The 12,273-nt window shown below is 41.5% G+C and overlaps 3 protein-coding genes across 4 annotated transcripts in view; 2 read left to right on the top strand and 1 right to left on the bottom strand.

Moving 5' to 3' along the window:
* LOC113114651 (leucine-rich repeat and fibronectin type III domain-containing protein 1-like) overlaps nucleotides 1-12,273 on the top strand; it is a 680,315-nt gene that overhangs the window by 77,603 nt on the left and 590,439 nt on the right. The window lies entirely within an intron of this gene.
* Nucleotides 3,366-8,241, bottom strand: LOC113114658 (RNA polymerase II-associated factor 1 homolog). Its single transcript, XM_026281571.1, has 14 exons — nucleotides 8,028-8,241; nucleotides 7,829-7,858; nucleotides 6,787-6,879; nucleotides 6,589-6,710; nucleotides 6,342-6,408; nucleotides 6,159-6,260; nucleotides 5,952-6,057; nucleotides 5,792-5,860; nucleotides 5,194-5,297; nucleotides 4,985-5,101; nucleotides 4,775-4,903; nucleotides 4,590-4,695; nucleotides 4,422-4,506; nucleotides 3,366-4,272 (listed from the first exon to the last, which is right to left on the bottom strand). Exons 1-14 carry the CDS (start codon nucleotides 8,072-8,074, stop codon nucleotides 3,965-3,967), a joined length of 1,485 nt encoding a protein of 494 aa, XP_026137356.1. The 5' UTR covers nucleotides 8,075-8,241; the 3' UTR covers nucleotides 3,366-3,964.
* On the top strand, nucleotides 9,043-11,991 carry socs9 (suppressor of cytokine signaling 9). The gene is made up of 2 exons (XM_026281572.1): nucleotides 9,043-9,197; nucleotides 10,362-11,991. Exon 2 carries the CDS (start codon nucleotides 10,481-10,483, stop codon nucleotides 11,843-11,845), a length of 1,365 nt encoding a protein of 454 aa, XP_026137357.1. The 5' UTR covers nucleotides 9,043-9,197; nucleotides 10,362-10,480; the 3' UTR covers nucleotides 11,846-11,991.

The raw sequence follows: 12,273 nt of genomic DNA, 5'->3' as shown, positions 1-12,273 counted from the left end.
TACAAATTCAGTCTGAAACTATATAGCAGCGTGGCTTGCTATTATTCTCCCTTCGAAGTGCCCTCTGAAAGCATTAATCTTGCCGATTAGAACACAGCCATTGTTTCGTTTGTGTGAAGAAACGGTGAGTTTGTCAAGTGAGTTATCTTTGATTAATTTTAATTTAAAAACATTCCAAAATACATATGTCTCATATAACAATATTGGTAAAACAGTGTTATAGAGGTTTTCACTTATATAAAATGTTAACACTCAAATTACAGTATTTTTATAGTAAATTAAATTTTAATTTTAAATGAATGTACCTAAATAAAGTAACAAAAAATGTATAAATAAGTGAGTGATTTTGTTGTTTTTACTGAATCAGAATATAGAATACTCTCTACAAATGTGTTAGTGTGTGAATATATATATATAGAGAGACACACAAAAAAAATGATTAAAAAAAAATGTTTTTAAGTGTTCATTTAATACATATCAGCAAAGAAACCAAATATTTAACAGAAATTATGTCAGATTAAACAAATGTTTTAAACTGCAGTGGTGGCTGGATGCTGCACAGGTGTCAGGACGTATGGGTGAAGAGGATATTCACTGTCTCCAGCAGCCAGCTATCACCAGAGCCATGCACCCTCTTCAGCCACCTGCAAACTGCAGAAGTGTCCCACACAAAACAGTCAAGTGTGCTTCCATCACCCACCCATTAGGCCATCACCCCCCACCTCCATAAATTTCCAACAGCATAATAATGCAGTGTAGCTAACAACTGAATTTAAAGCATTGTTTCTTCTTATTGCCCTCTTAAGATGTGAAGCCTGATGTTGAAGGGCCAGACTGGAGTGGCCCTGATGTTGGAGGCCTGTACTTTGAAGGCAAAGGCCTGGTTGATGCACATGTATCCATATCTCCAAGGATCCTTCCATTGCAACAGGCCCCAGGATGGCCAAAACTGTCTCTTCCTCTGTAGGGACAGGAGGAACTGAACTGATACCCCATCAGTCTTGTTTGCTTCCCTCTTACGTGCCACAGCCCTCTGTTTTGTCACACTTGCGGAGTCCTTCCACTTATTCCTGACTTTGTCTGGGCTTTGTCCATATCCATAGCTAGCATCATTTATTTTTTGAGGGATTTCTGCCCAGATTTTATTTTTGACAGCATTTGTAATGCTATTTTTCAGCTTTGAAAACAGCTGGACTTTACTATTTTCCACCTCCTCGAAAAGAACTGCAATTTCAAGCATTGAAAATTGGGGTTTTCATGTCATTTTCATTAACACGTGAGAATGGCAAGACATAAATAGGAAAGATTGAGCAAAATAAGCAATTCACAACAGTACATCACAGTTTTTCAAAACCCATCTTTTTTCAATTGTGGTTAAGTAGCCTATATATTACATAAGAAATAGTATTTAAATGAAATTGTGAAATTATTGACATTGGGATCAGAAAAGAGCACATTTTTAACTCCGTGTGTGTTTAATGTATTGCAGAACAAACGAATGATTCGTTATTAATCGACTCCTACGTAACGTCATTGAGTCGAAGAAAAGAGAAAATAAAACCAATTTACTGTAGGTGGCGGTATGTGCTCATGTCTCAAGTCAGCCATTAGATCGAAGAAGAAGAACAAGGGCTCGAACCAACATAGTTATGGATCTGCTACACAGGTACCATGGTTTCGGGAAACAGTCTTGTTCGTTTTCATAAGGATGCATCGTACTATGGTGGTTAATCTGCGAGCTACGCTTTGAACTCCCGAACTGACTCAAATGATTCCCGATCCCCATAACTGACTCAAATGATTCGCGATCCCACTCCGAACTCCGAAACTGACTCAAATGATTCGCGATCCCGCTACGAGCTCCCGAACTGATTCAAATGATTCGCGATCCCGCTTTGAACTCCCGAACTGAATCAAATGATTCGCGAACCCGCTCCGAAATCCCGAACTGATTCAAATGGTTTACGATCCCCATGATTCGCGAACCCGCTTTGAACTCCCGAACTGATTCAAATGATTCGCAATCCCCAAACTGACTCAAATTATTCGCGAACCCCAAACTCTAATAATTTACAAAGTATTAATATACTGTAATATTTTTGTTGTTGCTATAAAAACAGACCTAAGCCATCAATTGTCTTTAAAATGGCTTAAAATGCATTATATAAAAAATAATGAAGCAATAATGATTGGTTAATAATAACACTGTTAAAATACATAATGTAGGCTAATAATAAATAAACAATGTTATGTACATGTTATTACAAATGGCATGTGATTTCTGCTATTACACTTACAGGACAATCAAATCCTTGTTTAGGATACTGACCAAACATTTCATTCAAATATTCACTAAATCTTTCATTTTTGGACACCTTTTTGCTATAGATGACACAGGCTTTATAATTTCTTCAACAAAAAACGTGCATATCACAACCCTTACAAAAATAAACCATGGTTTTATCATAGTAAAACTGCTTAGTTTCCTTTTGCATGATTTCTGAATGCTTGAGACTATAAAATAAATTAGAGTCATAATAAAGTTATAGCCACAGGTAAATGTCGAGAGCTACAATTGTGATTTGTAAATAATACAATTTATTCATTTAGTTTTTTATTTGATTAAAGTTATTTTTTCACCTCTGGTTACAACCCACCAAAATAAAAGTTTGGTCTAACTCAAAGAAATTATGTAAGAAATTGCTTTGTAAAATATACTACATCAATATTTTTCTAGATCCGCCCTGTCCAAGTGCAAAATAACTGCATGTAAAGTGATTGTGTGATACTACTACACATTGCACACTGTCATGTCTGTTCATACACTACACTAGCGTTCTCAAATCATTCTGCTTTCAAAACAAATCATTATATAATCTTTGAGAGATTTATCAAAGAAAATCAACTGTGCACAGGATGGTAAGGTCATCTCATCAGTAACACCTCTGAGTCTCAGAGCATCGAGCTCCAGAGCTGCTTTATGACTTTACTCCAGTATAACAGGAAGCAGAGGAACACACTTCCTGTCCTCATCCCTCGAACTAGTGCTGACACTGTTGTTTCTTCATCGAGTTCTCTGGTCGTGTGCGAGACAGTCTGACCCTGAGAGGAGGAACATGAGGTCAGTGTGACCCTTGTGCTGCTCTGGGGGTCAAAGGTCATCTCACCTGTGTGTCAGGAATGGCTGAAGGAGAAACTGTCATTCTTTCGCAGAAGCTACGCTCTGAACTGAAGCTATTCTGTTTTAGATATTCCGTCATAATTCTAACTCTGTTCATGTATCCTGAAAGACATCTGGAGAAACTGGTTTGTGAATCGATCTCACATAAATCACGTCTGAGTCTCAATCACAGAATCACACTCACTTCTACAAAAACTCAATCATTGTTTATTTACAATGTTTACACTGTAACGAAAGGAAAACTACCAAAAAGGATGCTCACTAATAAGTGATTTACTCAGTCCGTGATGACACGGCAGAGAATGAAACTGGATCAAACTACAGAAGGATAAAACCAGCCGTACAGTCCAGATATCAGCATCTATTACAGATCACACGACAGACACACGCACACGCACACACACAGCCATAAAAGGCTCATCTTACTTAGAAATTTAGACTTGTTTTTAGGGAAAACATTTTTTCAAGTTCATTCTGCTTAAAATTAGTAAAATGATCTGCCTGTGGTGTAAGTAAAATATATTTGAAATGAGATGACTTACCCCACTGGCAGATAATTCTACTTATTTTAAGCAAAAAGCACTTTCCCCTGGAAACAAGACTAAATACCTATCTTCACTGTGCTTTAGTAGATGCATCGTAATTGAAGAATTTCCAGATATTTTGACTAGAAACGAGACAGAAACACTCAGTAAGATAGCCTTGTTTCTGCAGTGCAGACGCACATCTGTGTCGATCTGATGGGATTCAGACAGGAACAGGAAACAGCAGGAGCGGAGCGTCTCATTCGCTGTCGTCGCTGGAGTCGGACGCTCTCTCGCTGCCGCTGTGCTGAACACTGCTGCTGTTACTCCTCGCTCGCTCACCCTCCTCATCCTCACTATCATCATCACTGCCGAAGATCTCCTCCTCGTCCCGCGCCTGCCGGTCCTCTCCGCTCTCGCTGCCGCTGCTCTTCCTCTCGCGCCGCTTGACCTCCTCCTCCTCCTCATCCTCCTCCTCCTCGTCTTCATCAGCGGGACGCTCCTCTTCCTCGCGCTCAGACTCGCTCTCAGAGTTCTCAGAGTCGCTGGGCTTCTCACGCTCCTCACCTGAACACAGAAGAACGGTTACATTCACATCGGAGGAAGGTTCTCCATCAACCACACATAACATCACGCACTGAACGCTCATTCATAACCGTAACAATCACTGGAACTGAACAAATAATTACAACAGTGTGTGTGTGTGTGTGTGTTACCGGAGTCCTGCAGGTCTTTCTCCAGGTCCAGCTCCTCTTCTTCATCCTCAGGCTCGTGATTCTCCAGCTGAGCCTTGCGAGCCTCCTGTTCATCAGACACACACAGATCAGTGAACACATCTTCTGTGCAGACAAACTCAGTCTCAGATGAGTGTGATGTGATCTGACCTGAGCCTCCAGCTCCTTCTCGTTCATGTCTCTGTGTTTACACACCAGCACAGCGTTCGTAGACGACTGAGCGCCGACCTTCGCCCGCCGCTTGCTCAGACGCACCCTAACACACACACACACACGCGGTCAGTAACACACGCAGAGCTGGAGTGGGCGGAGCCGTCTGTGTGATTGACAGATACCTGGTCTCCAGCTCATTATAATAAACTCCGTCTCCGTCTCTGAAGATGAAGAAGTAGTTCTCCTCGTATCCTTTACTGGCCTTGTTCTTCACGTTCCAGTTGTACTCGCGAGCGATCTTATAATCATACCTGCACACACACACACATGAGGATACCAGTATAGTTAAACAAACTCTTCTCTGATTAAAGTGTTTGCTGAAAGAGTCTCACAGTTCATCAGGCATGTACTCCAGATCCTCCTCCACGTCTCTCTTGCGTTTGCGCATCGTGTCCTCGTTAGGCAGGAAGTACGCCACAAACTGATTCCCCTCCTCGTCCATCATACCCCTGAACACACACACACACACACACACACACATCGGGTCAGCTGACATCAGGACTCTGGTTTCTCAGGGGTCAGGGTTCACACACACACACACCTGATCATGGCCTGTGACATCATGTCCACCCCCGTTGGTGCAGAAACATCTTTAGGAGCCGGATCAGAGTCAAAGATGACTTGAGCACACGGATTAATCCACATCTGTGAGAGAGAGAGAGACGGACAGAGCACTGCATCATGGGACGGATTGAAAGCTGAAAATGTTATTATGTGTGTGATTTTTCCATTTCTGTACCTGAACACCTACAAACATAAAAACCTAATCTTAATTTCAGTTCTATCTTTGAGCTACAGGTCTATATTTAATTGTGCTATTATTTGTATTTTGTTCATTTGGTCTTATTCACTGGCTGTCGCTTGTCTTTAATAATGTTTAACCATGAGTGATTTTTGCTGTGGTTTTTTAAATTAAATATTTAATTGCCATCTAAACTATAGGTGACATATAAGCTTATTAGAACAACACAACGGATCAAAAACAATGACAACAGAAACTAGTTTAGTCTTTTTGGCAGGGCAAGTAAAACTTTGAACTAGTGGGCCGGTAGAAAATATCCTTAGCGTTGTTCCCTTCACCAAACGTTAATGTAATGTGTGTGTGTGTGTGTGTGTGTGTGTGTGTGAGTGAGAGAGACCTTGAAGTCTGGGAAGACTGGCAGAACCTCCACCGGCATGACTCTGGGTTTGCTGTAATGCTGGGCAATCTGGAAGATTCACACAGAAGAGTAAATCAGAAACACATCAAATTGAGGCTATGTGTGTGTGTGTGTGTGTGTGTGAGATCTGTGTTCTCACAGATTTCTGCGCGTCTTCAAACGTCTTCTCGATGGCTGCGATCTGACTGTCTCTGTCTTTGTAGATCTCCTCCTCTGTGAACTGCTGCTTCACGGAAACACCGATCCTGCGCGCACACACACACACACACACACACACACACGGGGGTCACATGATGATCAGAGCGTCACACTGAGATGTCAGACAGACTGGTGGTGTCTCACTCACTTGACTTCCACCTTCTCGTTGGAGACGCCGTATCTGTTGAACTCGGTGGAGATGTACTCCGTCTTCCTCATCCACGGCACCACCTTCGCGTGCTGCTGGGACCTGAACACACACACACACACACACACTCGTCAGAGTCAGTGCTGGGGGTCAGAGGTCACAGGAGAAGTGATTCTCTCGCACCTCTTTGAGCTCGACGGAGCCTGAATCTCCTCCTCCAGCAGCTTCTCATCAGCAGGATCCAGCAGAACTGAAACACACACATCAAGACAAGTCACCTTCACACCACACCACACCACACAGACTGTGTCAAAGCAGCTTCACAGAAACACACAGGGAAATACAGTACAGAGTCAAACTTCAGAACTAGATGAAATAAAATACATTTTAGTATTATTTCAAACAGAAATGCTATGTGTGTGTGACTCACTGCTGGGGTCGATGCGGTATGTGTCAGGGTTGATGAGGTCGATGGTGACGCCCAGATCTGGTTCGGTGAGCAGCTCGTGCTTGTGCTGTTTCTCCAGTGATGTGGCTTTATACTGCACAAACCTGCAACACACAGCACGCGTCACCACAGCGTATCCCAGCAGCCCTACACACACACACACACACGTCAGAGCCGTACCTGTGCTGGTCAAACGGATACGTGATGAACTTGGGATCGAAGGGGATATCCGGAAGACTGTTTCCATACTTCACTCTGCACACGACGCCTGACCTGCAGCACACGGGAGATTATTAAACACACCACCGTTTCCAAACAGGTGTCCGTCTGTCAATCAAACAGACAGCCCCGCCCCACTCTCACACCATTGGCTGAGTCAAAAGAGAACAACGCGCGCACACACACTCAGCACTTCTGATCATCGTTTGGATCAGTATATAATTATATGCTGTGCTTTCCTCTTAAATATGAAATAATCAACAGAAACTGACAGCGGTGAGAAAGCAGCAGTTAATAAAGCATCGGATTACAGCGATGTGGAAGTGTGTTCTGTACTCCAGTAAAGTCACGTCATGTTTGTTTATACAAATCTTCATGTACTAGACAGACTTAAATCAAGCAGCTTTACAGCATTAAACATGAAAAAAAATATTTTCAGTTATAAAGCACTGTGCAGATAAAGTTCATGTTTATTAGAGGGGAAAAATATTATTTAATTAAAGTGATAGTTTGGTTTGCAGAGCTTGATCTCGCTCGGAACCGTTTTGATTTTCATAACCCTGTAAGGTACTTTTGAAGAGAGATTATGTTGTGAATAAAATAATCAAAAATAAATTGTCTTACCTCTGCTTTGCTTCTAATCCACATGACTTACATTCGGCAGAATAATGTTTAATTCAGTGACTCATTTTCATACAGCTAAATAAACCGTGAATGAGAGAGTTTCTCTCGGTTTGTGTGCCACATGTATTTATTTGTATTAATTAATTAATTGCATAATATGATTTTCAAAATCTGAAGCGATTACCTTTATTTATTTGTTAGAGCTCAATATTTTAACTAGTCACAAAAGCTAAATAATCCAAGTCTAGAGTAATAAGTGAAATAATCCACGATCCGTTGATTAATCGATTTAATAATCGTTAGATTAATCAATGATCGTAATAATGGCTTGTTTCCGGCCGACATGAACCGGCCACACCTTCATCCTCCTCATCCTCACCTCTCTGGGACGCTTCTGTGAGCTGAACTCCTGCAGTGAACACAAAACACACGTCACACACTACTGAGGGCTCGTGAGGAAATGACACACGACCAGTTCACAACACGGCTGTAATTAAATACAACATGATGAAGAGTTCTCTGAGTGTTTGACTGATCTTGTGTAATATTCGTGTGTTTATAATCGTGATGTCTCTCACCGGTGTCCGTCCTCGCGCTGCGCCTGCGTCTGTATCGTAGGAGCCATGCTGGAGAAAATAAACGCGCTTCTCCACGCAAATGAGTGACAAACAGCGGCGAAACACAACAATTAACAGTTTAAAGCAGTTAATCGACTGAAACAACAGCAGCGCGCGCTCGTGTGCGACTTCCGCCTCACAGCGTCTTCTGAAGGACCCCGCCGCCGCGGCTGCCCCGATCAGCGCCTGAATCAAACTCACAGACAACTTACACAAACTTTTTATATAAAGATTCATGCATTTATAAACTTCTACAATTATATATACAAACCAGATCTAAAAAACCTGTAGAAATGTTGTTCTTTATTCGTGATACTTCGTGCATTAGCGAAAGTGAACACTTACTGTAATGTTTGATAAAAGATCAGTCGCATCCAAAATAAAAGTTTTTGTTTACATAATATATTCTGTGTATATTTATTATGTTTATATAAATGCACACACATACAATATATATTTCGAAAATATTTACTTGTATATTCGTATAATTTATATTACACACAAATTATTGCCGTCAAACGATTAATCACATCCAAAATAAAACTTTTTACATAATATATGTTGTGTATATTTGTTATGTGTATATTACATATATTTATCATATAAATTATATGAATATAGACATGTTAATATTTTCGAAATATATATTATGTGTGTGTGTGTTTATATATGAATAATAAACACACACAATACACACATAAATTATGCAAAAACACACTTGTTTTCTGGATGTGATTAATCGTTTGACAGCACTAAATTATGTGAAAATAAAATGGTTTGATTGTTCTGTGAAGGTTCTTCAGCTTGTATGAAATATTAAACATTATTTTTAGTTAGAGCTCAAAGTGATAACTGTCATAGTGTCTACTTAATACCAGCTCAACATCAACAATAAAACCACATCCTTTGACAGAACTGTTCTAAATATAATCCGGAAGTTTGTGCCTGATGGCGGAAGTCTGTCTGTCTGCTGACAGGAAGTGAAGTCACCGCGACGGTAGCGGCAGGGCTGTGCGAGTTAGCGCGAGTTAAAGCGATTTTATTTGATTAAAGTTGACTTATTAAAGTGATTTAATCAATCACAGGTCATTAATCAGCTCAGGAGTGACGCGGAGTCATCAGACGATACAGGTTCGTGTTTCTGACTGATTTTCGCACGAATTGTTTTAACCCTAACGATACTACAGTAGTACTACAGCAACACTAAACACTGTAACACAGAGTTACTAAGTCCGTTATTAACATCTGTACAGTGACGCTCGTTCATAACGGACTCACGCTGATATTCGCGCGCTTTGTTTAAAACGGTTATTAACGAATTGTCTGATATTTATTGATATGTAAATTACATTATTTTTCCAGACAATTTTATTCAAAGTGACTTACATAATAAAAGGATCAAAGCAATTTATAATACTCATAATATTGTAAAAGTATTATGATCGTATAATGGTATTTCAGTACTCTTTTAGTAATTTTGTTGTGCTTTCCTAATTTTCTATTATTTTTAATAATATTTCATTTCATTTGTATAAGTTTGACGTTCCATTTTAGTTATTTTTATATTTTGTTTATTGTAATTTTAATTACTTAAACTCTTAGTTTTCAGTTTTCATCTAATATTTACATTTTATTTTAATTAAACCATAAAGTAAATTTAATAGCTTTAGTTAAGATTAACTAGTTCTTCAACAAACAATTATTTTGATAATAAATTAATCTAAGGATTATAAGAACGATTAATTGACTAATCGTGGATTATTTCACTAATTAATCGGTAGGCTTTGATTGATTATTCAGCTTTTGCATTTAGTTAAAATATTGAGATATACAAAGGAAATCACTTCAGCTGTTGAGAAATTTTATGCAATTAATTGATGCAAATATATGTGGTCCACAAAATGAAACTTAATGTACAAAACTATTGAGAAGAAACTAAGAATAAATAAAGTTGTTTCAATGAAAAACATGTGAAATGTAACGTAGAGAACTTTAAATTATATGTTATTTTTAACGTCCAAAAAACGGTATGCTACCGTTAAATTACGTGTGATGTTCAATACAGTATCTTACCGTATATAGTAGGGCAACTCACCATTAACCATTTAAAAGCTTTTTATTGTAGAACTTTTACAGTCTTTTACTGTTAAAGCCACAGTAATCTTAACAGTGTACTCTAAGAACTGCACATGAAAGATTGTCAGCAGTTGTTGAATATGTGTCTGATTAATGAATGCTGTTTGCTCGTTATGTCTCATGATTGATGTTGCTCTGGTTTTTCTGTTGTCTACGCAGATTGAAAGCGTGATCTGGATGGACTCGAATGCTGATTATTTATCATGTTCAGTGAATGTGCAGTGACTCTGGTCTGACAGCGTTGGTCTTAAACGAACACAATCCGGTCCGCAGCAGTCATGTCTCTTCCGGAGGAAGCAGGGGATCGTGGGAAGGAGCGGGAGTGCGGCGCACGGCCCAAAGTGCGTCAGAGCCGCTCCGAGGAGAGACGAGACGGAGGGAGGCAGAAGGGAGGGAGAGGGAAGAAGAAGAGCCACCTGTCACATGACCTGACCTCGGAGCGGCCCTTGAGCGACGGCTTCGAGTACGGGGACCTTTTGAACGATTCCAGCGAATCCCTGCTCTCCGAACGGGTTTCTGCTGAGGACACGGAGAGCAAGGCGTCCGGAAGCAGCAGAACGCTCCGCCAGAAAATCCAGGACGCAGTAGGCCAGTGTTTCCCCATTAAAACCCACAGCCAAGTCCTGTCCCCCTCGCCGTCCTCCAGGCGTAAGATCCACCTCAGCGAGCTCATGCTGGACAGCTGTCCGTTCCCCGCTGGCTCGGACCTGGCACAGAAGTGGTACCTCATCAAACAGCACACGGCTCCCATCTCTCAAGCTCCGGTCCTAGACTCCGGACCCACGCTGGTCTGCGCCGCTGTGGAGGACGAGGACGACCGCTTACGAGAGAGACGCCGGATTAGCATCGAGCAGGGAGTCGAACCTCCACCCAACGCTCAGATACACACCTTCGAAGTGACGGCACAAATCAACCCGCTGTACAAGCTCGGACCCAAACTAGCTCCGGGGATGAATGAGTTAGCCGGAGACGAGCGCGCTACACTGCTCCTGCAGAGATGTTTGGACACGCTCGATGAAGTCGTTGCTTCCTCGTCATCAGATTTTGATCTGTGCGCCGCATCTCCACCTCTAGTTCAGCCGGACAGTCCTAAATCACTCGACGGATTCCATCGCATCCACACGCAGATCGATTACATCCACTGTCTAGTCCCCGATCTGCTCCGGATCACTAACCTGCCGTGCTACTGGGGCGTCATGGACCGATACCAAGCCGAAACACTGCTGGAAGGCAAACCCGAAGGAACGTTCCTCCTGCGTGACTCTGCTCAGGAAGACTACCTGTTCTCGGTCAGCTTCCGGAGGTACGGACGCTCGCTGCACGCACGGATCGAGCAGTGGAACCATAACTTCAGCTTCGACGTGCACGACCCCAGTGTGTTCCACGCTCCCACCGTCACCGGTCTGCTGGAGCACTATAAAGACCCCAACTCCTGCATGTTCTTCGAGCCGTTGCTGTCGAACCCCATCCACCGCTCGCAGCCCTTCAGCCTGCAGCGCATCTGCCGCGCCGTCATCAGCAGCAGAACCACGTACGACGGCATCAACGCTCTGCCGCTGCCCAGCGCTCTGAAGGAGCACCTGAAGGAGTACCACTACAAGCAGCGCGTGCGCATCCGCAGACTGGACACCTGGTGGGAGTGACCGCGGACCAGACCGGACAAGTGTGTCAGACGATTAATCACGATTAATCACATGCAGAGTACTAGTTTTTGTTTGCAAAATATACAGTCAATCCAAAAATTATTCAGACAATAGATGGTTTGGTTTGACTGTATGTGTGTGTGCCATGCATGTTTATTATGTATATATAAAAACACATGCATGTGTATGTATTTAAGATAAATAAGTTGTTTATATATTTATATAAGAATATAAATGTATATACATGTAAATATTTTCAAAATGTGTTCTGTTTGTGTGTATTTATATAAACATAATAAATATACACAGAACACACACATATATTATGTAAACAAGAACTTATTTTTGGATGCGATTAATCACGATTGATCGTCGGACTGCACTCGACCGGAAGTGCCACGACGCCTGATATGAAGACGTGAGTGCCT

Source organism: Carassius auratus, chromosome 15 (genome assembly GCF_003368295.1).
Source record: "Carassius auratus strain Wakin chromosome 15, ASM336829v1, whole genome shotgun sequence".
NCBI lineage: Eukaryota > Metazoa > Chordata > Actinopteri > Cypriniformes > Cyprinidae > Carassius > Carassius auratus.
Note: the sequence above shows the minus strand (reverse complement) of the source record. Positions and strands in the feature narration are given on the sequence as shown.

Excerpts from the sequence above, each read along its gene's own strand:
- LOC113114658 (XM_026281571.1), bottom strand. The coding sequence starts at position 8,074 with ATGGCTCCTACGATACAGACGCAGGCGCAGCGCGAGGACGGACACCG. Across the intron at positions 6,409-6,588 it reads ATACCGCATCGACCCCAGCA|TTCTGCTGGATCCTGCTGAT; the intron begins GTGAGTCACACA and ends TGTGTGTTTCAG. Across the intron at positions 5,102-5,193 it reads ATGTCACAGGCCATGATCAG|GGGTATGATGGACGAGGAGG; the intron begins GTGTGTGTGTGT and ends GTGTGTGTTCAG.
- socs9 (XM_026281572.1), top strand. The coding sequence starts at position 10,481 with ATGTCTCTTCCGGAGGAAGCAGGGGATCGTGGGAAGGAGCGGGAGTGC.